The following is a 27,231-nucleotide window of genomic DNA, read 5'->3' as shown; positions in this document are numbered from 1 at the left end:
CCAACAAAAGAGGCAATAACAAAATGTAGAAAGGGGAAAAAAACATCAAACAAAAGAATAGAAGACAAAATAAACAGGATTTAAAGATACTTGAACTTTATAATCAAGCTGCTGTCAATATTTATATACTGTGAGGTGAGGAAGTCATGAAGGAAGGAAGACGGAGAGACTACCATTAGAAGGAGTGAAATCGTAGAATAGAAACATGGGAAAAGGGAAGGAATCTGAAATCGTGCAACAAAAGGAAATCTGAAACCATGCAATAAAAGGAAAATAGAGAGTTTGAAATCATGAACGTTTGGGAAGGGGAAGGATTCTAAAACGTGCAACAAAAGTAAAATTGAAATTTTGAGTATACCATGTTTCTTAAAGGGTTTTAAAGGGTTTAGGTTGGAAAAGCTTTGCGCTTAGGTTAGGTTTTACGGTAGAATTAAATTTATAAGAAATAGGCTTTATGTTGAAAATAAGAGTTTTATGGTAGAATTAAATTTATAGGAAGTGACCTTTATGTTAAAGATGGAATTGAGAAATATTTGATAAAAATTATTTTAAAATTGTAAAAAAATATTAAAAAATAATAAAAATAATATAATACTAATGTAACTTAACGTGAGTGCATCGTTCAACTTTTAGTATTTTATAGATTATCACTGATTAAATTTATAGCGGAATAAGTCAATTATTTGAAAAGAGGTTGTGTCATGATTCAAGTCTCTGTAGCTGATAGACCGACAAGGAAAAAGCAACTTTAGCAGAAAGAGGAAGGAAGAGAGAGAAAGAAAGAGAGAAGGAAGAAAAAAAATGGAAAAACACACAGCGACTCCTCGGCCAAAGGCCGAAGCAACGTCGTCGAATTCCTCTAAAACAATAGTCAACGACGTTTCTACTGAATATGTGTCTGCTATCTCTGGTTTCTTTCAAAAAGTGGGAGTTTCACACTCCAATTCTATCCCAGATTTTTGCAATAACAAGTACTTCTACTCCCATCTCATTCGCGACGCAATCAAGCCCGACCAAGTCCTACGTGGCCGAATCACCTGTCTCCTAACCGTCACACCCGTTCTTGCTGTGACCAACTCTCCTCTGTTTTCCTCTAATTCTAGTTTTTTTTTTCTTTTTTTTTTTTTCCATTAAAAGTCAAATTTTTCTTTTTGTTTATTCATGGGGTTTGCAGAATTTCTATGCTTCGTTACATGGAGGGGCTATGGCGGCAATTGCTGAGATGTTGTCAATCGCTTGTGCTAGAACCGTGGTGGCTGAGGATAAGGATATTTTTCTTGGAGATATGAGCATTTCATATCTCTCCGGTGCTCCAATTCATGTGAGTTTTTTGGGTTCACTTTTTGGTTTACTCAGTTTGTGCTTCTTTCAATTCATTTATTATGTTATCTACTTCTACAAATTAGAGTGTTTTTTATACTATTCTGAATTTGATTATATGTGGGAATGTAGGATTCTTTGGTTTTTTGGTGGGACTCAAATTGCATTCTACCTAGCATTTGAAGTCTCAAAAGGGTTTTTAGATATTTAAGAATTACAAATTTATATTGTGGATTGGGGTATGATTGTCATTTGATTCTGGCTTCATACATCTATGTGCCATAATAATTGAGTTAGAGAGGCACTGTGAGGATTTTTAGCTTTTCTTAGAGTGCTGGAATGTTTCCTTGAGATGCCAAATTCAGGTTGCCTTGGAACAGAATGTGATGATCTTAATGGCAACTGTAGTATTATATTGCAAAGCTAGGAGGTACAGACCAAACGCTGGAGTTATTCGAAAGACATATGTGCAACGGTGCAACCTCATTCTTCTTGGGTGAATCAGACTAATATATAATTGATACTCAAATCTCTTGTTTAAGATATAATTTCTATCAATTAAATTTGCTTGAAGACCTTGCCACCCAAACATGAGACCAAAAGAATGACAATAGTGTACAAACAAAGTCATTAGTTGTGCCAATGAGCTCTAGCACATCTAGCGCCTCTTCCTCTTATAAGTTGAGAGTGAGGTTGTGGGTTCAAGACCCACTAGGTGCGTGTCCAACTTACCAATAATAATAATAATAGACAAATAAGCCTTTGGTTTTACTTGTCATCAACTATTGGTTGGGCTATTAGCATGCATTTTCATGTTTCAAGTATATAATAATGTGATCTTATCCCACTGGCATTAAGCCATTGACTGGGCACAGTCTCACTCTCACAAATAAAGACAATTCTAAGCTAAACTCAAGTTATGCTAACTTGTTACCAATGATATCTTGCTTTTGAATGGTTTGTATTAGCATCTGCATTCACATATTTGATTAGTGTGCTTTATTTTACTACTTTCACATTACTATGATTTATTTTTTTCCTTTAACAAATCTCCTGTGAGATGGAACTGTTTTCTACATACAGGCAGAGGTGATGGTTGATTGCTCTGTAGTGAAGAGTGGAAGAAATTTGACTGTAGTTGCAATGGAGTTCAAGGTCAAGAAAACTGGGCAGTTAGCCTATACTGCTCACGCTACATTCTATAACATGCCCATTGCCAAGTTATGAAGTTATGGTTCAAGAAATTTGAACTTGGGTATCTCAGTTTGAATCTCTATTCTCGACCATCTGATGAGTTTCTTAAAAAACCCAATAAAATTTTAAATTGGTTCATTGCTGAAATAGAGTTGACGGATGCATTGGTGAAGTGTTACCGTTGGTTCCAATGCAAGTGGTGGCTAGTGAAACTCTTTGAAACCCAATTCTTGCAAGTTGAGTTTTGAGTTTCCCACACTCGTGGAGTTGGATTATTATTATTTAATAACTAATTTACTCTATGTACCGATTTTTAACTAAGCACCTCAACATTTTTTTTTATTTAAAAAAATATAACTATAATCTTGCCAACTTTTAGCAGAAAAGTTCACTTAAAGACAAATTAAGTTTATAGGTAATTTAACTTTATTTCATATTTTATATATAACATGTAAGTATTTTATTTTCTTCTTTTGTGGAATGATTAAACTAATAGACTATTAGAATTAATTATAGGACAATAAACTTAAAGATTTATGTATTATTCAAATTCATCTTGAATTTTTTTTGTTTTTTTATTTGTATTGAAAGAAATTCAAAAATCAATAGCCTTATAACTTAATTAGCACATTCTAGTGTTTTCCAATGGAAATGTCTAGGGATGAAATCTCTCCTCTTCCATTATAAGTATTGAATTTAAAGAAATGATAATAAATAAAGAAATATGAAGGAAAAAAAAAACTGTTCGAAAGTATGATAATATTTTTTTTGTGTGAACAAATAAAATACAGGTCATTATGACTTTTGTCCCCCACCCCACAAGGGGGTGAGGGACAAAAGTCATGAAAGGTAATTTGTAATAAGTTTATATTCAAAGCAAATTTTGCAATTTTTTAAAATGTATTAGATTATGATTGGTTTATAATAAAAGTGATGTCAATAATAGTGTCATGTGAAAATAGTGTTGCATTAATCGTAATCTACCATTTAAGATATTGTGGGAAAAAAAGAAGAAGAATAAATTTATTTTCTTAGCAAAGGATAAAATTTGTCATCTATTCGAAGTTGTTTGAAAAGTAATATGCACTTTATTTTAAAGAAAAGGAAATGTATTGTCCAAATTAGGGATTTTGTTGTCTCAAACTTACGTAATTATTATTTTCTCTTGTATGAATTATATTTTTCAATAATTAAATTTATAGTTGAATATATCATTTATTATACGAAAAGAAGCTTTTCTTTTATTCTTTTTCTTTTTTTGAAAGTTAAGCTTTCTTTTTTCTTTTGTGAAAAGGGACTAAAATTTCATTTATAAATGAATATGAACTAAATCAAAGAGGAGGAGAGTCCTCATTTAGTATAACATCATTTGAGAATTGAGAATAAAAAGAGGCTGTATCATGTCTATGTACTTTTATTTATATTATACTTATAATTATGGGTAAATTACATATTTGGTCTTTAACCTTTACATTGTTTATCAATTTGGTCTTTAATGTTTCAAATGTGTCAGCTTAGTCCCTAATATTTTGATATTGTGTCAGATTGGTCCCTGTTGTTAAGTGATGGATGAAAAATGCTGACGTGACTAACGGTAAAAATAAAATAAAATTTTTATTCCATATAGACCGCCACATATATTACCACATCAGCACAAACTAAAAAAAAAAAAATAAAAAGTTAGGGACTAAACCTTGTACCACCACCTATCCTTAGTATATTTTCATATTTAAAATTTTATTTCATTTTTACCTTTACTTTCTTAGGAAGCATATGAGGTAAAAAAACCTAGAATTGAAAATTCAATTTACTTCATTTTCTCATATTTTTCCAGCAACCAAACAAGGAAAAAACAAAACAAATTCCAAAACCCAAAGAGAGATGTAGAGAGAATCACAATCCCAATCATAATCAGATTCTGTTGTTTTTGCTGAGTGCGCTTGATTAGATTCAGAACTCATTTTGTTTAGGTGCTTAGGGGTTTTTTATTTTTTTGTTTGGAATTTTGGATCTATCATTTGAAGAAAATGGGATTGGCCCGATTGGGAGTTTCGAGAACGTACAGAGGAATAGAGGGAAGGATCTTTGAATTGTTGAATGGTTAGAGTTGGGATTAGAGTAAGGTCGAAGGTTTTAAATAGTCTGAACCCAACCCAGCTGTTGATTTATGGCAATGATTGGTTTGAAAATTTTTGAAGTGGGGTGTGGACATTAGTGAACTTGGAAGCCCAATACGAGTTAATTAGGTGGTTTGAAGTTTTTCTATCATTGTGATTCCTTTCTGCATCTCTTTCTCTGGGTTTTGGAATTTGTTTTCTTTTTTCCTCATTTGGTTGTTGGGAAAATATGAGAAAATGAAGAAAATTAAGCTTTAAACTCTGGATTTTTTTAACCCCCGTTTGGTTCCTAAGAAAGCAAAGGAAAAGTAAATGTTATTTTTAAAGATTGTAGTAAGTATTTTAGGATTGAGATCCGGTGCAATTGCTATGCAATTCACCCCAACTCTTTAACAACATTTTTTTTACTTTTATTCATTTTTTATATTTAATGGTTGAGATTTAAAATTGCTTTTTGCAACTTTAAATCCCAACCATTCATACCAAATTACCAATGGCATAAGATGCAATACCTGTACCTTATCTGAGTATATTACGTCATACTTTTAGACGAAAATTGAGGGAATTAAATTTTTAAAAAGCAAAAAACAAAAACAACAACAGAGGAAATACGGTCTTGTCGTACGTAGACGACAGACCACAAATAAAAAAAAAAATACGACCTTTTTTAGGAAAAGAAAGAGAGAAAAAAAAAAAATGGAAAAACCCACAGCGACTCCTCGGCCAAAGGCCGAAGCAACGTCGTCAAATTCCTCAAAAACAGTAGCCAACAACGTTTCTGCTAAAAGGGTTTCTACGGTCACTGGTTTCTTCCAAAACGTGGGAGTCTCACACATCAATTCTCTCCCAGATTATTGCAATAACAAGCACTTCTATTCCAATATCATTCGCCACGCACTCAAGCCCGACCAAGTCCTACGTGGCCGACTCACCTGTATCCTAACCGTCACACCCGCTCTCGGTGTAACTAACTCTCCTCTCTTTTTCTCTAATTCTAGTTTTTTTTTTTTTTTTTTGAAATGAATGGTAATTGTATTTGCATGGGGTTTGCAGAATTTCTATGGTTCGTTACATGGAGGGTCTCTTGCAGCTATTTGTGAGATGGTGTCAATCGCTTGTGCTAGAACTGTGGTTGCTGAGGATAAGGATATTTTTCTTGGAGATATGAGCATTTCATATCTCTCTGGTGCTCCAATTAATGTGAGTTTTTTTCTTTTTTTTGGGGTTGACTTTTGGTTACACACTTCGTTCTTCTTTCAGTTCATTTCTTGTGTTATCTTCTTCTTCAAATTAGAGATGTTTTTTCTTCTATTCTGAACCTAATTATATGTGGGAAATGGAGGATTTTTTTAGTTTTTAGCTTTTTTTTTTTTTGGTGGGACTCAAATTGCGTTCTACCTAGCATTTGAAGTGTTAAAAGGGTTTTTAGATATTTAAGAATTACAAATTTATATTTTGGATTGGGATGTGCCTGTGATTTGATGTTGGCTTCATACTTCTGTGTGCCATAATTATTGACTTAGAGGGGCTCTGTGTGGATTTTTAGCTTTTCTCAGAATGCCTGAATGTTTCCTTCAGATTCCAAATTCAGGTTGCCTTGGAACAGAATGTGATAATCTTAATCTTAATGGCAAATGTAGTATTGTAGTGCAAAACTGGGAGGTACATACCAGAGGCTGGAGTTATTCAAAAAGATATATCTACAACCTCATTCTTCTTGGGTGAATCAGACTAATATATGATTGATACTCAAATGTCTTGTTTAATATATAATTTCTATTTATTAAATTTTCCTGGAGACCTTGCCACCCAAACATGAGTCCAAAAGGATGATAATAGTGTACAAACTAAGTCATTAGTTGTGCCAATGAGCTCTAACAGATCTAGCACCTCCTCCCCTTTTAGGTTGAGGGTGAGGTTGTGGGTTCAAGACTCATTAGGGCGTGCCTAAGTTACCAATAATAATAATAATGATAGTAAACAAAATAAGTCTTTGCTTTTACTTGTCATGAACTATTGGTTGGGCTTTTAACATGCATTTTCATGTTTCAAGTATATAATAATGTGATGTTATCCCACTGGCATTAAGCCATTGTCTGGTTCAGTCTCACAAAAAAAGACAATTCTAAGCTAAAGCCAAGTTATGCTAACTTGTTACCAATGATATCTTGCTTTTGAATGGTTTGTATTAGCATATGCATACACATGCTTGATTAGTGTGGTTTAGTTTACTGCTTTCACATTACTATGATTTTTTTTCTCTATAACAAATCTCCTGTGCGATGGAACTGTTTTGTACATGCAGGCAGATGTGCTAATTGATTGCTCTGTAGTGAGGGGTGGAAGAAATTTGACTGTAGTTGCAATGGAGTTCAAGGTCAAGAAAACTGGGCAGTTAACCTATACTGCTCGCGCTATATTCTACAACATGCCCATTGCCAAGATATGAAGTTCTGGTTCAACAAATTTGAATTTGGGTATCTCAGTTTGAATCTCTACCTTCTGATGAGTTTCGTAAAAAAACCCAATAAAATTTTACATTAGTTCAAAATGTTGAAAATTAGGTACTTATGCAATGTGGTTAAATATGCTCATTGATGAAATAGCATTGACAGCTTCATAGGGGATATTGGTAGTTAACCAATGTGCTGAGATATGGAGGAAATGACTGTGTGGCTACTTTAATTCATATTTAAGGAGACTAAGAAATTGCTGTACTCTACCAAATCTTGGGGTGAAGTTATGAGTTTTTATTAGAAGAGGAGGAATAAAGTGATTATGAAGTTATCTTAATTCTTGATATTAGAGATTGTATTTATATATTGTCTTTCTTTAAGGTGATGATACTGAATTAGTGATCTCTCTCTGGATTTATATTCTTAATGAGTAAAGATTTTACATAGTCAATATAAAACCCACATCCCTCTTGTGAGAAACACAAAAAACTAACTAAAGCAATTTGCACTTTTAAATGATCATGTTTAATTTTTAAAAACACACCAATGCGTCGTACTGAATCAGCGATCATGCTTAATTTCACGCATTAAAGTTTTGCTTGCCTCAAACCCAATGGATTTTTAAATGGTCAAATCCAACTATTGCACCATTAACACTTTTATTTATTTATTTTTGGGCTCAAAATGCACCATAACACTAAGAACATGAAATCATGGGTCGTTCAACACCACATTAAAAGCCACAATCTGATAAAGAGAAAGCTGGATCCATCATCTATCATGAGCTTCATTCCATGATAATCAACTACAAGATCATTATGATAGATTTATCATTATTTTATTGAATAAATCCTAATTTCGTTATGTTTTATGCCATTTGTAAGATACTTTGATTTTTTTTTTTTTTTTGGAGAATTATTTTAAGAGACATGGTTTGTTGCTTGCTTCTAATTAGAGTCTGCAGTTTAGCCCGCAATGCAACTTTGAAGTTTCAAGTCTCTTTCACCATTAATTCTAAGGTAAGGCCCAAGAGACTTATAATTTAGCGTCATTGCATGCTTCTTTATGTGGAAAATTAAGGTATAAACCCTCCCACCACATTATTGTATCTATCAAATTATCAAACAACCCCCCCAAAAAAGGCTAAGCCTAGGATCAATAATGGTTCTAGTCTGCTCTGCTATGTGTATCTGTTTTTCCCTTACAGCGTTTCATATTAAATCAAGCATGTATGCTGGATGGACCAAATTTTCATCACCATTAATTGAAACTTTTCAAAATCTAAGATTTTATTTGAAACCACACCAGTGGGGGAGCATGCAATTGCCATTAAAGCTATTAACATAGTTTTGTCCTAACTAAACTCATATACCAAAGTTTCAAAAAGTTCAAAAATACTGTTACAGCTAAAATTTTGTTTTACTTTAGTCATCTATCATATATTTTTTTAAGAGAAGTGTTTTATCCACAACATTTTTACAATAAATCTTGATTGATAGGTTGTTACAGGTTTTTAATTTGAATTCACCACTGAAATTACTTTCTTACCCACTAGTAACTACAAGTAACAACCTGTGACATAAGATTTGTTGTGAAAATGTTATATGTATAATATTTCTCTTTTTTTTTTTAATAATAAAAGTCATGTCTTAGAGCATTTACATCAACTCACGTATAATATAAAAATGTGTAGAATTTACACAATTTTTCCTAAAAATGACCCACATAAGTCTGTGTATAATTATATTTACAAGTTTGTTATAGTAACCGTGTAAATTTACATTGACATTATTTATTTTGCATTTAGTTGTTTATTTTTTCTTTATGTATTTCAAGAATGAAAGAAGAGAGTGGATGGTGGTTGTTGTGTGTAAATAAAAAAAATTAATATTTTAATGAAATATAATATAAAATAGATAATCTGACGTGTGATGTTTTGATATTAAATCATTTTTTATATAAAACAAAAAATATCCTACCTTCATTATTCAACTCTTTTGTTTTAAGGAAACATCGTACAACAACTTAGGTAAATAATCGCTGTCATTTCATTGAAAATAAATCAAAATTACAAAAAAATGAATTGAAAGAAAAATGTTAATCATGCACATCAAATGAGAAATGTGATTTTAGACTTTAGTTATGTGAGAAAAATGTGATCCAACACTTTTGAAAAGAAGAAAAAGTGGATTTTAGTTGGCTTAACTGGTAAAGTTTCTGATAGTTAAATAAAAAATTTGAAGTTCAATCTGATTGGTATCTTGATCTGATGACAAAGAGTATAATTATTGTCTGATGACAAAAAGTGCAATCATCAGAAGCAGACGCCATAAGCTGAAACTAAAAAAATAATAATAATAAATCAGAAGCTGATTTTAGACTACTTGTATGCTTAGTTTTTTTCTTTGTCGAAAATGGGAAAACCCACAGTGACTACTCCTAGCCCAGTTGGAGAGGCAGAAGAAGCAACGTCGAAGTCCACAATAATTGTAGGCAAGGTGAAGGACATTTGTGGTGAGCATGCTTGTATGCTCACTAATTTCCTTCGAATTGTGGGAGTTTCCAACTCAGATTTTATCCCACATAACTGCAAGTCCAAGGACTTCTACTGCCATCTCATTCGCCATGTAATCAAGCCCGACCAACTTCTACGTGGCCAAATCACCAGTCTCCTAACTGTCAAACCTGCTCCCGGAGTAAAACTCTCGTTCATCTCTTTTCCTCTCATATATATTTTTTTTATATAATTAAAATATAATTTCAATTTATGGTGTCTGCTCCATAATAATTGCTCTTATCATTATGAGTTTATGACTAATAAGTTTTTAGTGTGAGTAGGGTTCAAACCTAAAATGTATGTGTTGCTGTAGAATTGAAATAATCCACCACTGTTTAATTAGTAATTTTGCATCTCTTAAAGGAAGATAAATAGATTTCAAATTTTTTATTAAAAAAAATTGTATAAAAAATTAATTGAATATGATTTAATTTATATCTAAATATAAAAAAGAGCCTGACCTTAAAGTTTTCTATTTAGGCCCCAAAATTCATCCAGCCGACCCTGTTCAAATTGCATTCTGCCTAGCATTTGAAGTAGAAAAAGTTTTAGACTATTTAAGATTTACAAACAAACGAGATGGTTTTTCAACTTTATGTTGTGGATTAGGATGTCCTACCATTTGATGCTGTCGTCATACATCTGATGCCACCATTTTTCAGCTAGAAAGGCACTGTTAAGAGTTTTAGCTTTTCTTAAGTGTCGGAGTGTTTCCGTGAAATGCCAAACTCAGGTTGCCTTGGAACAGAATGTGATGGCAAAGGGGGTGCAAAGCTGAGCATATGTAGACCAAAGGCTAGGGTTATTGGAAAGATATAACTGCGACCTCATTCTTCTTGGGCGAATTAGACTAAGTAAGAGTGATTAATTTGTTTAATATATAATTGGTTAAATTACACCAACCTCATTTGAGGTTTCATGAAATGATACTCCCATTAAATAATGAACAAAATGACACTCCTCTTATTGAGGTTTTTATAATGTAATAGATGAGTACATTCTCTCTCACATGTGACTTCTCCATGAGATAATATCAATTTTTTAAAAAGATTTCTACTTATTTATCTAAGCTTCACGGGTAGTGTGATTTCATCCATAATTTAGGTATGGATCTTTTTCTTTTTTTTTTAATGGAGTATTCCATTAAGGAAGCAACAATAATGTGAGATGATATGAACATATCTTTGTTGCATTTATATAAACCTTAAAATAAAGGTTGGCATCTTGATTGGGTCAGTCTCATAGAAGAAGACAATGCTTGACTAAAGCCAACTTATGCTAACTTGTTGCCATTTATATCTTTGCTTTTGAATGGTTAGTATTACGATATTCATACAAATGCTGGATGATTGTGATTTATTTTATTGCGTTCATATTTCTATTCTTTTTCTATTTTTCTTTTTGCCAAATCTCCTGTGAGATGGAATTGTTTTCTACATACAGGCAGAGCTGAAGGAGTGGAAGATATTTGACAATAGTTGCAGTGGAGTTCAAGCTCAAGAAAACTGGGAAGTTAGCCTATACTGCTCGCGCTACATTCTATAACATGCCTAGTGCCAAGTTATGAATATGTGGTTCAACAAATTTGAAGTTGGATATCTCGGTTTGAATCTCTACCCTTTGGGGAGTAATAAAGTTTACTAGTGTCGTGTGTATTGTATTGTATTTATGCTTTTTAAACACTGCTCTTATATAATTATACACGACTGTATTGTTTGTATGATTTCCTTTTCTGTGTCTTTGGGCTGTACATGTTTGTGTTGGAAACCTGCTATGAATAATGAATGCTTTCTCATACATTGGCTCCTGCTTTAACAAAAAAAGCTTGGATATTTGGACGAGTTCTATGGGGCTACCTATTTGAGAATGAAAGAAGAAATCCTCCAAATTTTGTTGAGGCCTTATGTCAAGAGTCTCCTTTTAGTTTGTTATTGGTAAGAGGACAAAGTTTGACTACAACTCCAATAAAAAAAATTAACATAACTACATGTGAGGGCACGAAATCTGACAGCCCAGACCCACTGAAAATAGTGAGATTGGAACTCTTAAACCAGGCCCAAATCAACAGATACTTGTATCGAGAGTAAGATAAACAAGTGTGGGCTTCGCCCGAGGACACAGATAGAGAAAGAAGGACTAGAGGCTTCAGATTTAAATATATGAATGGATCTTTACAAGCTTACCCGAAGACAATGTCCTTGATTATTACAAATACTGTTCACCCTCTCTCTCAAGTACTGTTCTAGTTGTGATCTCTTTTTCTCAATTCTCGCTCCCCTTTTTCTCAATTCTTGCTCCCCTTTATCTGAGAGTCTGTTTCCTTTATATACTCTATGGCATCTTGCATCCTAGTCCTCCATCTTCAATTTTCCCAAATCTCCTCAGGACACTTGTCCCATTAGACTTCTGGTGAAGGTGGTGGAAGGAGTTGCTAAGCTGTGGATCCACTGTTTAGATCACTTCTTCATAAATGAAGCTGACAAAACTGTTGTCAACCATTTAATGCAGAGGAACAGGTGAGACTTTACAAGAAACTTCCTACAAAGATCCCATTTAACCCCTAAGGCACCCACCTTCACCCATTATATCCCCCAAGGACGCTCCGTCACATCCCATTCTCTCCTCAAACCACCTCACTCCTCGGGTCATGGATATTCCTTCAAGAGGAACAATTGAAGGATATAACGGTGCTTTCCATCTTCAGTTCTCGAGTCCCCACACTATATATTTTAAATCTCTATCGATTGGATTGCATGTTTTAATTTTTTTTAACACACATGTCAATTGGATGCTATTTATTATTTAATTCATAAACTTATTTTGTTATGCATAATTATAGGCTACAAAAATTAAATTTTAAACATTAGAATTGATGGTGTAATTATTTGTCTTTAATCGGTTGGAAATTTTGCAAGCTTGGGGTATATAAAAAGAAAATATAATCCAATATTGGATTTATCAAAATTTACATCTAATAAAAAAGATATTGCTCCCTCAAAAAAAAAAAAAAAGATATTGAGTGTAGTTGTAGCTAAACTTTGTTCTTAATAATATTGTAGAATAATCGATAATTTATATTAGTATCAAAGCATGAGATCCTAGTTGAATACAAACCATCTTTCTTACTTTTTGTGTTCTATTGTATATTCTACCAATCACAACTTGTCATGTATTCGTTTGACTTTCCTTATAAAATAATCGAAGTTTAAATAAATAAAAAAATTTCAAACACATGACAAATTGCAATTGGTGGAACATGTAGTTACTAGTGAGTTCTATTCTTGTTTCCATTCTACCTCTTATTTAAAAATTTGAAAATCCTACCCATTGGGCCTCACTTATTAATTAAGGTACGTAAGAGTGTTAAAACTAGAGTTAAAGTGATTAAATTTACAATTTTGTAATAATTAAAGTTTTAGGACAATTAGTAATTTATTAATGTCAATTTACTATGTAAGGCTTTCCCCAACCAATGAATTTACCATGAGGCAAACCATGTGTTGATGCATTGGCAAAACTTAGGACAAGTGCTATCATTTCTTTTGTGTATCTTTTGTTACCACACCCTGTGGTGGAGAATTTGCTAACCTCTAATAAGGCTGAGCGAAGTTGTAATATACTTGTTAACATCTAATATTATGTCATCCTTTTAATCAAAAAATTTATTTTTTTTAAAAAAAAAGTTGGAATAACTCTAACATTAGTCTCATACAAACTAATGATATCCTTGGGAAGGAATGGGCAAAAGCTAGACTTGAATTTGGCAGCAAAAGTGTAGAATTCACTAGATTCAGAATCTGTTTAGGATCCGCTTATTTCGCTAAAACTAAAAACTTTTTACTGAAAGTATTGTAAATAAAGGTAAAAGTTAGCTGAAATAATAAAATAGGACCCATGAATGATACAAAAAGTGCAGTGGGGCCCATAAATAGTAGCAAAAATAAGCTGAATAGTAAAATAAGTTGAATAGTAAAATAAGTTAGCTTTTTAAGCTCGAGCCAAATGCACACTCAGTCTATTTCGCTCTTTTTTTTTTTTCCATTTATATTTTCTTTTGGGCAAAGTTTGGCAAAATCTTCTAGTTTTTAGTTTTTGGGTTTTTGTCTATGATTTTTTTAAAATGAAATAAAATTTAACAAAATTAGCCTTTTGAAAACAAGCTAATTTTCAATTGACAAAAATACTATTTCAGTCTTTTTAGGGTTATTATCAATTCAATTCCTACATTTAGATAGTAATATGGTTTCTACCATTAACTTACTAACGAAAACTAAGTTGACTACAAGTGGAAAAAAACATGAACCAAATTGATAATAACTTCAAAATATAATGACCAAAATGGTATTTTCTCCATTTAATATTTTTTTCACACATATAAGATTTAACATAAAAACTAGTACGGAACAACTTCATAAGTTGAATCTCTAAAAAAATAAAATTAAAAAACTAGTACTAAAAAATACTATCTCGTATTTGCCCCTTTTTTAGCAAATAAGCTATGGGAAAGGCCATGCCAAACTGACCTGTTTTACTTCCTCCAAAACCAAAGGCCGACATGTTGCTTCCTAAAAAGGAATGGGTTTTGATTGGATTTTCGAGAGAGAAATCAAATCATGTCTTGCTTTTAGTGGCTGTAGTCTCTGTACTCGTTCGTCAACGGTAGAACAGCGAAGTAGATAAATAAAGACAGTAAGGAAAATGGGAAAAGCCACATCGAATCCTCGTCCAGAAGCAGAAGCAAAGTCGAAATCCTCAGTGAGACAGTGATAGTAGCGAAGGACGTTTGTGCTGAACATGTTTCTTTGCTCAATGGCTTCCTTCAAAGGATGGGAATCAACTCAGATTTTGTCCCAGATATTTGCAAAACCAAAGACTTCTACTCTCATCTCATTCACCACATAATCAAGCCCGACCAAGTCCTACGTGGCCGAATCACTTGTCTCCTAACTGTCAACCCCGCTCTCTCTGTAAATAACTCTTCTCTCTTTTTCCTTTTTTTTTTTTTTTTGGTTGCTTCTTTTACCAATACACTTCTGCTTTTTGGTTCCTCAAAAAATTTGCCTTTTTAAGAAGAAATTTTAGAATCTGGGTCTTATAAATATTTTAGCATCTGGGTCTTATAAAGTACTGAAGCTTTATGCCTGTTTCACAGTTTGGTGTTGGAGAAACTGTGGGGGAAGAAGAAAGATGAATTATAATTTTCTTTATGAAAATTTATTTTGAATATTTAGATGGTCTTCTAGTTGTTGTGATCCTATGCATAAGGTAGCAATTTAAAGATGAAGAAGTTACATAAGTTTATTGTTATTGATATAAGGCTCAAGATTGTCTCTTAACAGAAATATAAAGAGCTATTACTTATTAGTTTGATGAAAACAGTTGTGTAACATATGAGTAAAAGAAGGTTACATGATTTTGTGGTAGTTTCAGCTGATTTGAGTTGAGTGTGAGTGGTTTTGCAGAATTAATTTCTGGATTCAACCCAAAAATTCGAATCTCTGATATCTATCAATTCTTTTATCCAAATTAAGCGAACTATATGTGAGTGAAAAATAGAATGTCCATGTTAAAGGGAAAAACTTATTAAATTCTCTCACCCACATCGTGTACTCAATGAAACTGAAGGTTGCTCCATTCAAGTGACTCTGTTAGTTGATATAGTTATCAAGCATTTCATTCCTTGTTGTCAAACCAAAACTACAGAGATCAAGACATTTGCGAATGAATTTCTTTTGTTTTCCTCAAATGAATGGTAAATGCTTTTTCATGGGGTTTTCACTTTGCAGAATATCTATGGTAACTTTCATGGAGGGGCTGTTGCAGCTGTTGCTGAGAAAGTGTCGTATGCTTGTGCTAGAACCGTGTTGGCCGAAAATAAGGATATTTTTCTTGGGGAACTAAGTATTTCATATCTCTCTAGTGCTCCAGTAAATGTGAGTTTTTTCTGTTCACTTTTGGTTCATTAGGTTGTGCTTTCATGCTTTGCGTTATTGGCTTTGACAAATGACATGTATGCTATACTATTCTGGACCTATGATCTGTGGGAATGTAGTGTGTAGAAATCCTTTTCTTTTTGTGGGATTCAAATTGCTTTTCCGCCTAGCATTTTAAGTCGCAAAAGTTCTAAATTTTGAAGATTTATAAATGAGATGGTTCCTCAAATTTATATTGTGGATTGGGATGTGCCAGTCATTTGATGCTGGCTTCATATTTCCGTGTGCCATCATTATTCATCTAGAGAGGTGTTGTGCAAAAGGGCCTCCAAAAGCACTCCCAAACAAAATGGATAGTGAAACTATTATATACTTGAGAAAGATCTCCAAAAGAAATAAGAGAAACGAAGAAAACTTAAAAGAACAATAGGCAATCACACACAAGAGAGGACACCAAGAATTTATGTGATTTGGCCTTTGGCCTACGTCCATGGGTGGTAATGAGAAGAAAAATTCACTAACAAATATGGAAGATACAAAATTAGTATAGAGGCATTCTCACAAAACCCAAACTCCAATACACCAAAGAGCTCTCTCTCACAAACAACAAAGAATACATAAATTCCTATTCTTTATTCAAGCTTGCGGCACCTTCTTAGAAAACAAATAACACATCAAATATATATACTTGAAAGTCGGTCAAGTGGTTTTCTACTACCACCTACATGGCAAATATAATTTCGCCATGCACAAAAAGAAATCAAGTCTTTAATAGGCATTCAAGCTACAGACTAACAAGAGGCACTGTTAGGATTTTTAGCTTCTCTTAGAATGCTGGAATGTTTCCTTGAGAAGCTAAATTCAGGTTGCCTTGGAATAGTATTTGATAACCATAATAGCAAATGGAGTGCAAAGCTGAGCATATAGACCAAAGGTTGGAGTTATTGGAAAGATATAACTGCAACCTCATTCTTCTTGGGTGAATAAGAGTAAGAGTGATGTTGATACTCAAATCTCTTGTTTAATATATAATTTATTCTAATTAGGTTTGCTTGAAGACCCTGCATCTCAAACATGAGGCCAAGAGGATGATAATTACACATTGAGTCTTGAGTTGTACTTGTCATCAACTATTTTTTGGGCTTTCAACATACATTTTAATGTTTCAAATATATAATAATGTGATCTCATCTTACTGGCATTAAGCCATTAACCGGGACACAGTTTCACAGAAGACAATTCTAGCCTAAAGTCAAGTTAAGCTAACTTGTTACCAATGATATATATTGCTTTTGAATGGTTTGTAGCATATGCGTACACATGCCTTATGATGGTGATCTATCTGTTTACTGCTTTCACATTGCTACAATTTTTCTCTTTTCCTTTTACTAATCTCCTGTGAGATGGAACTGTTTTCTACATGCAGACAGAGGTGATAGTTGATTGCTCTGTAGTGAGGAGTGGAAGAAATTTGACTGTAGTAGCAATGGAGTTCAAGGTCAAGAAAACTGGGAAGTTAGCCTATACTGCTCGCTCTACATTCTTTAACATGCCTGTTGCCAAGTTATGAAGTTGTGGTTCAACAGATTTGAATTTGGGTATCTCAGTTTGAATCTCTACCCTCTGATGAGTTTAGTAAAAACCCAATAAAATTTTACATTGGTTCAACATATTGATAAATAGATACTTTTGCTATCTAATTAAATATGCTCAATGCTGAAATAGCGTGACAGATGCATAGGTGATATTGGAAGTTATGCAATGTGTGCTGAGAGTGAGACATGGTGGAAATAACTGTATAGCTGTATTAATTTCATATTTTAAGGAGACTAAGAAATTATTGTACTCTACCAAAGCTTAGGGTGAATTTATAAGGTTTGGTAAAAGAGGAGGAATAAAGTGACCATGATATTTACCGATTGTATTTACTTCTTGTTGGAACTTAGAATTAGAGAAGAAAAAAAAAAAAAAAAAAGCGGTAATGTGGGGTTTGTTAAGTATGGGGGAAATACATTGTCATTCGTTGAATTGTATGTATGCTTTTTAAACACAGGTCTTATACACGTCTGTATTGTTTTTGTGGTTTGTTTTTTCTTTGGTCTTTGGGTTGTTTGTTGTGAAAACCTGCTATGAGTTCTTTCTCATTCATTGGCACTAGTTTTAACTGAAAGGCTTGGACACCTGTACAAGTTGTGTGAGGACTACCTAGGGGAAACATGATTTTCTTTGGGGTGGAGTTAAGGTGATGATACTTGGTGTCATAGCTTCTAATTTTTTGTCTCGACTTTTACCAAATAAGCAACAAAAAATTAACCTTTTTGAAGATAAGCTTTCAGCTTTAGTAAAAAGCCTTAAACCTTTTGTGAAAGGCCGAGTTCTATGGGCATGGTTTGCTTGCTTCAAACCTAATGGATTGCCAATTGGTCAAAGCTAACTAATAATGCACCAAAAAAAAAACCAAAGAACATAAAAACATGGGTCGTTTAACACCACATTAAAAGCCACAATAATGCTGGATCCGTCATGGGCTAGAAATTAGAAACAATGATGCATGAATTTCACATTATCAGTAGTACTATTTTTACTCTTTTTTTTTTTACATGGGAAAAAATAAGTTAAACTAGTGATCAACTAGAGATTCTCTGTTCTCTCACACGCAACAAATTGTCAACAGTGTCAGCCACAAAAAGCAGAAAAGAATTGTGTGCAGAGTCTCAACAACAGCTATTTCTATCCGCAGCCCAGGTCACTTCTTCACACTTTAGTATGATAATGCATCTTTAAAAGAGTGGCCTCAAGGTTAACCTCTTTACTTCGGGCTCTCTTTTATTGCTTTGCTTGCTTTCATTATAGTGTCTTGCTATTATGCTGAGCACCGCTGCTGAATTGTAAAGAGAAAAACCCTACAAAAGAGAAGGCAGACAACACAAAGACACCAATTTAGCACGTGTTATGAAGAAAATTCAATTGATTTGTGACTGTGTCTTAGGAGAGATTTGCAGTATACTGTTTGTTTGGTTTCACTGTTTCTAAACCAGTGCACTGATATCAGGTAGGTATTAGTGATTCAAGATAAAATTCCAAAACTCCATGGGTGAATTATGAAATCAATCAGGTTGGCATCCTGCGTGTGGGATGGTGGTGGCGCCTAATTCAGGGCTGAATTAGGTTCTACCATAACATATGATATGGGAAAATATATATTTAGTGGAAGCTAGTTCCATGGCTGCCTACTTGTCATCAACACATACAACTCAAACAAAAGAATTACAGGATCTAATGTGTCACTATCATCTGAAATCAGAAAACTAACAGTTAATTTGCTGGCCACTTTTTACGCTTTATGAAAATATGGCATTAACAAAGGCCTCCGCATCAAAGGGTTGAAGGTCTTCAACACCTTCTCCAACACCCACAAACTTTACAGGGATGCCAAGCTCATCAACCACACTGACCTGCAAAAAGAGATTACAGTTACACGACCACCTTGGATATTAATATATAAAAGAAATAGGGACAAAAAATGGGGAAGCGAGAAAGTAAAAGTATGAGACCATACAAAATTATGGTTCAGATGAACATTAAACATATTAAACATACCACACAGCCACCTCTGGCAGAACCATCAAGTTTTGTCAAAATCAATCCTGTAATTCCAACCACCTGTATCAAAAGTTCCAAGTCAAAAATTTCCAGGGAAACTTGAAGGGAGCCTTTTTTTTTTCTCAGCTTTAGTTGTATTGCATAATAAAAACCAGTCCAGCAACCATTATATCAAAATCTTTTTGTTTGATTGACAATAATAATAATTAGTACCCAAATATGTTAATGTGGAAGGCAAAGAAGGAATTATTACTTCATTAAACTCTCTTGCTTGTGGTAGCATGTTCAAACCAGTTGTCCCATCCAAAACTAGCAGGATCTCCTGCACATATAATGGGATAATCTTAGACCAGTCTTAAAGACCAACAAATATTGTTTAACAACAAGTCTCCAGTCATATGATCCAGTATGAAGGCTAAAATTTATGTAAGCCATTCTCCATAACACCAAGAGCCATCAAAGAAACCAGGAGAGATGGCTACTGGAGATGGAATAACTGCAGTCGTAATATTATTAGGCATCCACCTTACATGTTATATTTTTCACTTAAGAAATCTTTACATACATGACCACAAAAGCTGGATGGAACCAGCATACAGGAGCACATAAGAAATAACTTTTTCTTTCTTTTTTTGGATAAGTAACAAAATTGTTTTTAAAAAGAGGATACCAAAACAGTACACAACTGCAGCAAATAATATTTGCTTTCACAGAAAAAAAGAAAGGAAGGAAATTTTTTTTTAATTTATGTTACCACTTGTTTATTGGCAACTAGGGACAAAGCAACAGACAGACATGAAGTCATACTTTAGCATCACATCATAGACCCCCACCCCCAATTTCTCAGGCATGCTACAAGGTTCTTACACAATTAAACATATAATGCTTCAATTGTAAAAATAAGGATAAGGTGCCACGCTTTCAGCTTACATTTGGTGCACCTGGAACAATTTTCCCCACAGCTTTTTTACAGGCAATCAACTCTTCCATCAGGCTGAAATTAGTGTGGAGACCTGACAACATAAAATTACAATGTACTGAAATTTAATCCACAAAGAGGCGCATTAAAGTATACTAAACACTAAGCATGAAAGTCCAGGGTACTCACGTCCAGATGTGTCACATAAAACTACATCAAAACCTTGTTCTTTCCCTCTTTTCACAGCTTGTGAAAGAACTATTAAGAAAGCACTTTAATATCATGAATTAGTAAATATAACATAACAAATAAAACTTTTACAGACAAAAACAATGGAAACAATATGCAAAATGAATTCATTGTACTATTATAATTTAGTTGTCTACCTGATGATGCTTTAGCCTTATCTTTTTCAGCCACAACAATCTCACACCCAGTCCTCTCAGCCCATATCTCCAGCTGATCACTAGCAGCTGCTCTAAAAGTATCACCTGCTGCCATCAATATCTGAAATATTTTTAAAATGGAATGAAGACCAACTTGTGAATAAGGCATGCCCCACTCAGCAAATATTAGAAATGCAAAGGAGAATCAGCAAAAATAAGTCAAATTATTTAAATATTGAGAACATTAGCTTCATCAAGAATAAGATCAATAATATTGGCGTATAATTTTGTATTTGTACAGAAAATTGTCCATCCCAAATGAGATTGCTCAAGTATCAGACATTTATTGTATTTCTGAAAGATCCTGACCCCTACATGGGTGCAGCAGTTGTAAGTGGGCTTAGGTGTGGGTCTGGCCGTTGCTGCTAGTTAGGTGATGGGAGAATCATCATGGTGTGTAATGGAGCTGGGTATTTTTGGGTTATAGGGATGGTTTGCCTTGATTGGGTATTTTGGGGATTTTTTGGTGAAGAAGCATAACAGTTGGTAGTGGGTGAAGAAGCATAACAGTTGGTAGTGGAAGGTGTTGTGGCTTGAGGGTATATTGCTGCCGAAGCATGGTAGAGACAATTTTTTATTTTTGGGTTTGGGAGTTCCAGCCTTCTAGTGGTAATGGCAGTCATGGTGGGATTTTTTTTAAAATAAATTTTAATTAATTTAGAATTTTTATATTTATTTTACTTTTAACCTTTTTTTTCTATTTATGTCGTAAACAAAATTGTTTTGATACATTCGAGTTTAACAGCTCAAATTTAGTGATTCTTGACAGAAGGGTCACATCGGCATCAATGTAAATTGCAGGTTTTGAAAGTCGAGGGAGCAAAATGAGAGCAACCTCAATACCTCATAGTAATGAAGGTAATTTGTATTTTTATCTATTGTTAGAGAAACATAAATCAACCTACCAATAAAAGGTTATTTAAACCAAGATTGAACTTGTGGACACCAGTGAAAGCAACCTGAGGAATGACACTCTTTATTTTGAACATACACCATATACTTTGTATTCAATTTTCAATAACTTAACATAAACAACTCCAAATATTAAGCTGTTTAACAAGAACCCAAACCCCAAAATGGCCTATGACCAGAAAACATTAAAATTAACAAACAACAATATTAAATTAACAAACAACAATATTATTATGTGACGTAATATGCTCTGAAGGATTAACAACATAAAATTAAAACACTAAATATTATTCATATTTTTTCCTTTTTCAATCAACTACTTGTCTTCGTAATCATATCACATGCCAAAACAACTAAGGTATCTTACTAAGTCCAGTTCAGATTCTCAAATGAACACAAAATCCAGGCTTCTCTTCTATTCTTTGTGAGGCACTCAACTCATTATATTTCATTGCAGGAAAAGCAATAATCAAGTAATAATCTTACCTTGGCCCCTTCGTTTTTTAGTCTATAGGCCAGTTTTCCTGCAAATGCAGTTTATCAGAATATCATTTTATTGCTTGCTATACTCTGGAATTTCATTTAAAATTTGAAGAATTCCTTTTAATAATAAAATGATCTATCTATCTATATATATATATGTCTCCTTTACTCTAGTCTATTAACTTGATGAAATTTTTCCGAGTTGTAATTGACAAAAGATCAATCAACTATAATAGACCCCCACAAATGCAGTTCAGCAGAGAAATAATTTGGAATCTTTTCAAGGAAACAAAAAACCTATTAGGTAGCATAGATTTTTACTAAACATATATTACTGACGCCTCAGCCGAATTCATATAAACTACGAAAATAATATAAAAAATTATATAAACTGATTCTCTCTTCCACCTTCAATGAGCTGATCTATTTTATTAAAACCTTCTTGAGAAATAAATTTCATCAAAACAAATGGGGTTTAATCTTGAAGCTCAGCAAAGAACTTGTAACTGCTATAATTTCATGTCTTACCAAGTGATGTTGTCTTGCCACCTCCATTGACACCAACAATTATAACCACGGCTGGTTTCCTGATGCCATAACAAAAGTTAAACCAACATAAAAACTCCAACTTGATGACAATACCAAATCTAGTAAAACATAACAATGGGCAAAAACCAATGCTTCAAAACATGCAAACCTGAATCCGAGTTGAAGCTCGGTTTTACTACCCCTCGTAGTTATCAATTCCAACACACTCTTCTTCAATGCATCCTAGAAACATCCAATTTACACATCATCAATGATCCAAAAAGTCCCAAGTACAGAAAATAAACTTAACCCAGCTCAATTTAATACTATAGTCTATAGCTTGTTAGCTTATTTATAAAATTAAGCTACAATTCAGCCCAGGTAAACAAAACCAAGCCCCAACATATAAAACATAAAAATCCAAACAGAGAACAATGAATGTCATACTAAATATACAAAACAAAAGCTCAGTATCAACACCTTAATCTCACTCCCTGACTTAAGCTTTCCCGACAATATATCTTCCCGCAAGTTCTCCACAATCTTAATGGTGATCCTTGGCCCAAAATCAGACACTAGTAAAGCCTGAATTCAACGCATAGTTTAGGACCCAATTCATCAAATAAAGGAAAAATGAGAAAATGAACTCAAAGTATAAAGAGCATTCTAGTACTAAACTAAACAAAACCTCTTCGAGTTCGTCGAGGACTTTGTCTGTATCAGCGAGGTTCCAGTAGAGTAGGAGCTCGTCGATGACGGCGAGATTCTCGCGGGTTTTCGAGAAGCCCGAGAATACCTTCTCCACGTCACTCTTGGCCTTCTCTTTGATCAAACGCCCCAGCCGGGTGAAGAACCCGGTCTGCCCGGCCGAGCATTTGAACCGGGAAGTTCCGGGTCGGGGATTGGCGGAGAGGGTCTTAGGGAGGTTAAAGAGAAGGTGTGGTGGTGAAGAAGCTGTTGAAGGTTTGGAAAGGAGCGAGAGGTTCGCAGAGGAAGCTGCCATTTTTGCCTTCTCTCAAACCTGTGAGAGTGTGAGAGAGAGAGGGGTTATTAGCCTTTTCATTGGGCACTGCTGTTTCAGATAAAACTATCTAAGACGACGCCGTTTCGTACTTTTACATTCAATGGACCATCTCATTTTAATTAAAATGGTCGGGAGAGAGAACTATGTGGTTTTGCTACCTGAATGTGACTATAGTAGTAACTATAGTAGCACTTAGGAACCATAGACACGGATATAAATACAAGTATGGACACTGGTACAGCACGGTGACAAGCAATTTTTGAAAAATTCTAATAAAAAATGGTCAGTACGACACCGGTATGATACAAGTTCGACACCCTAAATGAAGTGTTTGTACTTCTTAGAGTAGCACCATAACCGCTCTCGAGCTAAAACCCCACATCATAGTCGCTAATGAGCTAGGTGAACAGCTTATAAGTTACAAATAGGGTATAAAAAGCCACAACACATTGTTAGTACCCATGTCTTGAAACATGTAGACCCAAGCCATTACCACTAGGGGACCAACATGTTGGCTATTCTCGTTTTAAGCCTAGTTTTGAAGATTGTTTTATAAAGAAGTTGAGTTTAAGCAAATTATGTTATTTGTCAAGAAGTTCATAAGTAGAGTTAAAGCCTTAGAGGATAAACAAGTCACGCATTAACTTAACTTTGTTAGGAAGGTTTATTATTATGAACTTAATATGGGCTCATATGAGAACCAGGTTATTGTCCAGGAGATTTTACATAGTTTCAAAGCAAGGATAATGAATGAGGGTCTAATGGCTATTAAGCTAGATCTTCAAAAAGCCTATGACAGAGTTAATTGGAGTTTCATTAAAGTTGTGTTGATCAAGTTTGGTTTTAATGATGTGTTATCAAGTGGATCATGGAATGCATCACATCAGTGTCTTTTGAGGTGTTGATAAATGGTGGCAAGTCAGAAAATTTTAAGCTAGAAAGAGGGTTAAGACAAGGGGATCCTTTATTCCCATATATCTTTATTTTGGGGCAAGAGATTCTCTCAAGGCTTTTGGAGAAAGAGTTTAGGCACCATAACATTAGTGGTGTGAAAGCAAGCGTTGGAAGGCCTGCCATTACTCATGTGATGTATGCTGATGACATTCAAGGCTTGTAGGAGAGAAGCTGTTACCATAAATCAATGCCTTAAAACATATTGTAATTGGTCAGGCCAAAGTTTAAATATAAGTAAATCTCGTGTGTTTTTGTCCAAACATTGTCAAAAACAAAAATGCAGAGAAATTAAACAAATTCTTTAAATGAAAGGGCTCAAGAAAGACTCTATATATTTATGTGCCCCATTGTTTCAATCTAAAACACCTTCAAAGGACTTCAAATTTTTGCAAGACAGACTTCAAGCAAGGCTTATGGGATGGCATAGTAAATGTTTATCTTGGGCAAGTTGAAGCACTCTCTTCAAGTCTGTGGCTCAAGCCATCCCCCCTTACTCCATGTCTACTTTCAATATACCTGCTAAGATTTGTGATAAGCTGGATGCAGCAACTAGAAGATTTTGGTGGAGGCCAAAAAATTTTGAAGGGAGATTCGTAGCTTGGAGGGCTTGGGATAAGTTGTGCCAACCAAAGTGCCAAGGAGGGTTGGGTTTCAAAAAAGCCAAAGATGTGAATCAAGCCATATTGGCTAAACTTGCTTGGAGGATAGCTTTGAAGAGAGATAGCTTATGTATGAGAATACTCAAGGCAAAGCACAAAGTCAGAAGTGATTGGCTTCAAAAAAATCCACCCAAGAGAGCTTAACCGGTGTGGAAAGCAATAGGAGGGGCTAAAAAGCTTATTGCAAAAGGTGCTTGTTATTTGATAGGAGATGGTACATCTGTTAATGCTTGGATGGATCCATGGATCCCTTAGGTTCAAGGGTTCAAACCTAAACCAAAAGATGAAAGCATCATCCAAAACCCCTTGATGGTGTCACAATTAATTGATGCAAGTTGTCGTAGTTGGAAAATCAACCTCAATCAACCTCCTCCAAGAGTTGTTTGACCCAACCTCAGTTCAAGCAATTATCCAGAGCCAAATCCCATTCAGCCCAATACCAAACAAGCTTATTTAGGTTCTAGACCAAAATGGCGCTTTCTTTGTTAAGTCGGCCTATCAAGTCTCCCATGAACAAACTCCAAGCAATGCTCCATATAATGTTCCTTGGCAGAAACTATGGAGGTTGAAAGCTCCAGAAAGAACAAAAATGCTATTGTGGAGGATAGGACAAAATGCTCTCCCCACTAAAGAAAATATTTTGCTGAGAATTAGTGAAGGGGATCCTAACTATGTGTTATATGGCGAAAATATAGAAAATTGCTGCTATCTATTTTTTAAGTGCAATATTGCCAAGGCACTTTGGTTTGCTAGTTGTGGTGGTTTGAGATCTGATTGCATACCGATCTCCACTAATGAGGATATTTTCAAATTCATAGTTAGTCCTAACAGCTTTTTGGGGGTGGAATCAGCAAGGAATAAAAAGGATAATGAGCTAGATTCATTAAGAATGTTGATTACTTTAGAAGCAGCTTGGTTAATGAGGAATCAGTTATTGCAGAATGCTGGCCACATTGACATTATGGAAACCTCCCAACTTATAAAGAAGAGAACCATGGAATATGCTAAGACCTTATCTAAGGAAAAGCCTGTATCCAAGGACAAGAGCTTAAATGGTTGGGAAGCTTTAGAGGATGGATGGATTAAACTCAATGTGGATGCTGCTGTGTCCGAAAATGCCACTACTTTGGCGGTGGTGGCTAGATATAAAAATGGAGAGGTGCTTAATGTTTGGGCTAAAATGCATGAATGGTGCTCACCACTGCAAGCTGAAGCTGCAGCTGTACTCTAGGCAATCCAGCTAGCTCTAAGTGAAAACTGGCAACATATCATCATTGAAGGAGATGCTAATTCCTGTTTTGATCCCCTAACCACATCTGAATTGCAGCATGATTGGTCCATTGCTACTATTATTAGAAATATACTTGATCTTCGTAAATTCTTTTTGAATTGTAATATTAGTTGGGTTAGAAGATGTTGCAATACTACTGCCCATGAGGCTACAAAGTATGCAATTAGATTTGTGGAGCATTTTGTTTCAATATGTGTAGTCTTCCTATAGTAATTGCAGATGCTTGTAAGGCTAACAACCATTGTTTTGCTAGTTGAATGATAATGTTGTTGTTTAGCAAAAAATGTAGAGTTATTATGTGTAAATTTTATGCTCTTTATATGCAAATTATTATGATTTTTTTTTTTTTTTACTTCAACAAAGTTTGTTGTGGAACTGAGTTTAATCTTGATCAAGTTTTTGTTTAACTTTGAAACCTTAACAAGTGAAGCAAGCCAAGTCAAATTGAGCTTAAACTACTCGAATTTTTAATAAGCTCAAGCTCCAACCTTACAATTAGTGTGCTCAACATAAGCTCAAGCCAAATACAATCTAGATATTTTGTAAACATTCACCAAATATATATATATATATATATATATATATATATATATATATATATATATATATATATATAAATATATATATATATATTTTTTTTTTTAAACTATACCAAGAACCTCATTGAGCTCTAATTTGTTGTAACAATGGCACCTCCTAGATTAATTTCTTGTAATTTGGGGTTAGAAGAGCGTATTTACTTAAATAAGAAACCAAAATATCCAAGCAAGATACGAAATTTAGATAATAGGCAATATATACCAACCAAAATCCATTCTTGTATACTAAAAAGCTC

At 34.1% G+C, this 27,231-nt stretch overlaps 6 protein-coding genes across 9 annotated transcripts; 5 read left to right on the top strand and 1 right to left on the bottom strand.

The window, feature by feature from the left end:
- The first annotated feature begins 668 nt into the window (after window positions 1–668).
- On the top strand, window positions 669–2,896 carry LOC142638889 (uncharacterized). Its single transcript, XM_075812960.1, has 3 exons — window positions 669–1,068; window positions 1,175–1,321; window positions 2,404–2,896. The coding sequence occupies exons 1-3, from the start codon at window positions 802–804 to the stop codon at window positions 2,545–2,547; spliced, it is 558 nt and encodes a 185-aa protein (XP_075669075.1). The 5' UTR covers window positions 669–801; the 3' UTR covers window positions 2,548–2,896.
- A 2,374-nt stretch (window positions 2,897–5,270) lies between these two features.
- Window positions 5,271–7,451, top strand: LOC142638686 (uncharacterized). Its single transcript, XM_075812744.1, has 3 exons — window positions 5,271–5,594; window positions 5,685–5,831; window positions 6,937–7,451. Exons 1-3 carry the CDS (start codon window positions 5,328–5,330, stop codon window positions 7,078–7,080), a joined length of 558 nt encoding a protein of 185 aa, XP_075668859.1. The 5' UTR covers window positions 5,271–5,327; the 3' UTR covers window positions 7,081–7,451.
- A 2,050-nt stretch (window positions 7,452–9,501) lies between these two features.
- Window positions 9,502–11,189, top strand: LOC142640213 (uncharacterized). The gene is made up of 2 exons (XM_075814297.1): window positions 9,502–9,783; window positions 11,088–11,189. The coding sequence occupies exons 1-2, from the start codon at window positions 9,502–9,504 to the stop codon at window positions 11,187–11,189; spliced, it is 384 nt and encodes a 127-aa protein (XP_075670412.1).
- A 3,006-nt stretch (window positions 11,190–14,195) lies between these two features.
- LOC142638056 (uncharacterized) lies at window positions 14,196–17,546 on the top strand. Of its 2 annotated transcripts, none has more exons than XM_075812046.1 (3): window positions 14,196–14,611; window positions 15,431–15,577; window positions 17,004–17,546. In XM_075812046.1, exons 1-3 carry the CDS (start codon window positions 14,471–14,473, stop codon window positions 17,145–17,147), a joined length of 432 nt encoding a protein of 143 aa, XP_075668161.1. In that variant the 5' UTR covers window positions 14,196–14,470; the 3' UTR covers window positions 17,148–17,546. The 2 variants fall into 2 exon arrangements, with proteins under 2 accessions (XP_075668161.1, XP_075668162.1); XM_075812047.1 differs by lacking the exon at window positions 14,196–14,611 and adding an exon at window positions 14,761–14,909.
- A 566-nt stretch (window positions 17,547–18,112) lies between these two features.
- On the bottom strand, window positions 18,113–23,645 carry LOC142637940 (cell division protein FtsY homolog, chloroplastic). 3 transcript variants are annotated; one of them, XM_075811917.1, is made up of 12 exons: window positions 23,157–23,645; window positions 22,949–23,053; window positions 22,638–22,711; window positions 22,469–22,527; window positions 21,944–21,981; window positions 20,486–20,606; window positions 20,289–20,357; window positions 20,111–20,193; window positions 19,434–19,502; window positions 19,178–19,240; window positions 18,891–19,032; window positions 18,113–18,480 (listed from the first exon to the last, which is right to left on the bottom strand). In XM_075811917.1, the coding sequence occupies exons 1-11, from the start codon at window positions 23,469–23,471 to the stop codon at window positions 18,919–18,921; spliced, it is 1,110 nt and encodes a 369-aa protein (XP_075668032.1). In that variant the 5' UTR covers window positions 23,472–23,645; the 3' UTR covers window positions 18,113–18,480; window positions 18,891–18,918. The 3 variants fall into 3 exon arrangements, with proteins under 3 accessions (XP_075668032.1, XP_075668033.1, XP_075668034.1); XM_075811918.1 differs by lacking the exon at window positions 21,944–21,981 and having other exon boundaries at window positions 20,486–20,593; window positions 23,157–23,552; XM_075811919.1 differs by lacking the exon at window positions 21,944–21,981 and having other exon boundaries at window positions 20,486–20,590; window positions 23,157–23,552.
- A 2,049-nt stretch (window positions 23,646–25,694) lies between these two features.
- Window positions 25,695–26,336, top strand: LOC142640212 (uncharacterized). The gene has a single exon (XM_075814296.1). The coding sequence runs from the start codon at window positions 25,695–25,697 to the stop codon at window positions 26,334–26,336; it is 642 nt and encodes a 213-aa protein (XP_075670411.1).
- The last annotated feature ends 895 nt before the right edge of the window (window positions 26,337–27,231 follow it).

Source organism: Castanea sativa, chromosome 6, assembly GCF_040712315.1.
Source record: "Castanea sativa cultivar Marrone di Chiusa Pesio chromosome 6, ASM4071231v1".
Taxonomy (NCBI): domain Eukaryota; kingdom Viridiplantae; phylum Streptophyta; class Magnoliopsida; order Fagales; family Fagaceae; genus Castanea; species Castanea sativa.
Note: the sequence above shows the minus strand (reverse complement) of the source record. Positions and strands in the feature narration are given on the sequence as shown.

Bases quoted from the DNA above. Each gene is read 5' to 3' on its own strand.
- LOC142638889 (XM_075812960.1), top strand. From the start codon at position 802: ATGGAAAAACACACAGCGACTCCTCGGCCAAAGGCCGAAGCAACGTCG. The intron at 1,069-1,174 runs GTGACCAACTCT...TGGGGTTTGCAG, and splicing joins CCGTCACACCCGTTCTTGCT to AATTTCTATGCTTCGTTACA. The intron at 1,322-2,403 runs GTGAGTTTTTTG...TTCTACATACAG, and splicing joins TCTCCGGTGCTCCAATTCAT to GCAGAGGTGATGGTTGATTG.
- LOC142638686 (XM_075812744.1), top strand. From the start codon at position 5,328: ATGGAAAAACCCACAGCGACTCCTCGGCCAAAGGCCGAAGCAACGTCG. The intron at 5,595-5,684 runs GTAACTAACTCT...TGGGGTTTGCAG, and splicing joins CCGTCACACCCGCTCTCGGT to AATTTCTATGGTTCGTTACA. The intron at 5,832-6,936 runs GTGAGTTTTTTT...TTGTACATGCAG, and splicing joins TCTCTGGTGCTCCAATTAAT to GCAGATGTGCTAATTGATTG.
- LOC142640213 (XM_075814297.1), top strand. From the start codon at position 9,502: ATGGGAAAACCCACAGTGACTACTCCTAGCCCAGTTGGAGAGGCAGAA. The intron at 9,784-11,087 runs GTAAAACTCTCG...TTCTACATACAG, and splicing joins CTGTCAAACCTGCTCCCGGA to GCAGAGCTGAAGGAGTGGAA.
- LOC142638056 (XM_075812046.1), top strand. From the start codon at position 14,471: ATGGGAATCAACTCAGATTTTGTCCCAGATATTTGCAAAACCAAAGAC. The intron at 14,612-15,430 runs GTAAATAACTCT...TTCACTTTGCAG, and splicing joins CTGTCAACCCCGCTCTCTCT to AATATCTATGGTAACTTTCA. The intron at 15,578-17,003 runs GTGAGTTTTTTC...TTCTACATGCAG, and splicing joins TCTCTAGTGCTCCAGTAAAT to ACAGAGGTGATAGTTGATTG.
- LOC142637940 (XM_075811917.1), bottom strand. From the start codon at position 23,471: ATGGCAGCTTCCTCTGCGAACCTCTCGCTCCTTTCCAAACCTTCAACA. The intron at 19,503-20,110 runs GTAAGCTGAAAG...TTATATGTGCAG, and splicing joins TTGTTCCAGGTGCACCAAAT to GAGATCCTGCTAGTTTTGGA. The intron at 19,033-19,177 runs GTATGTTTAATA...CTCTTTTTGCAG, and splicing joins CTGCCAGAGGTGGCTGTGTG to GTCAGTGTGGTTGATGAGCT.
- LOC142640212 (XM_075814296.1), top strand. From the start codon at position 25,695: ATGCTATTGTGGAGGATAGGACAAAATGCTCTCCCCACTAAAGAAAAT.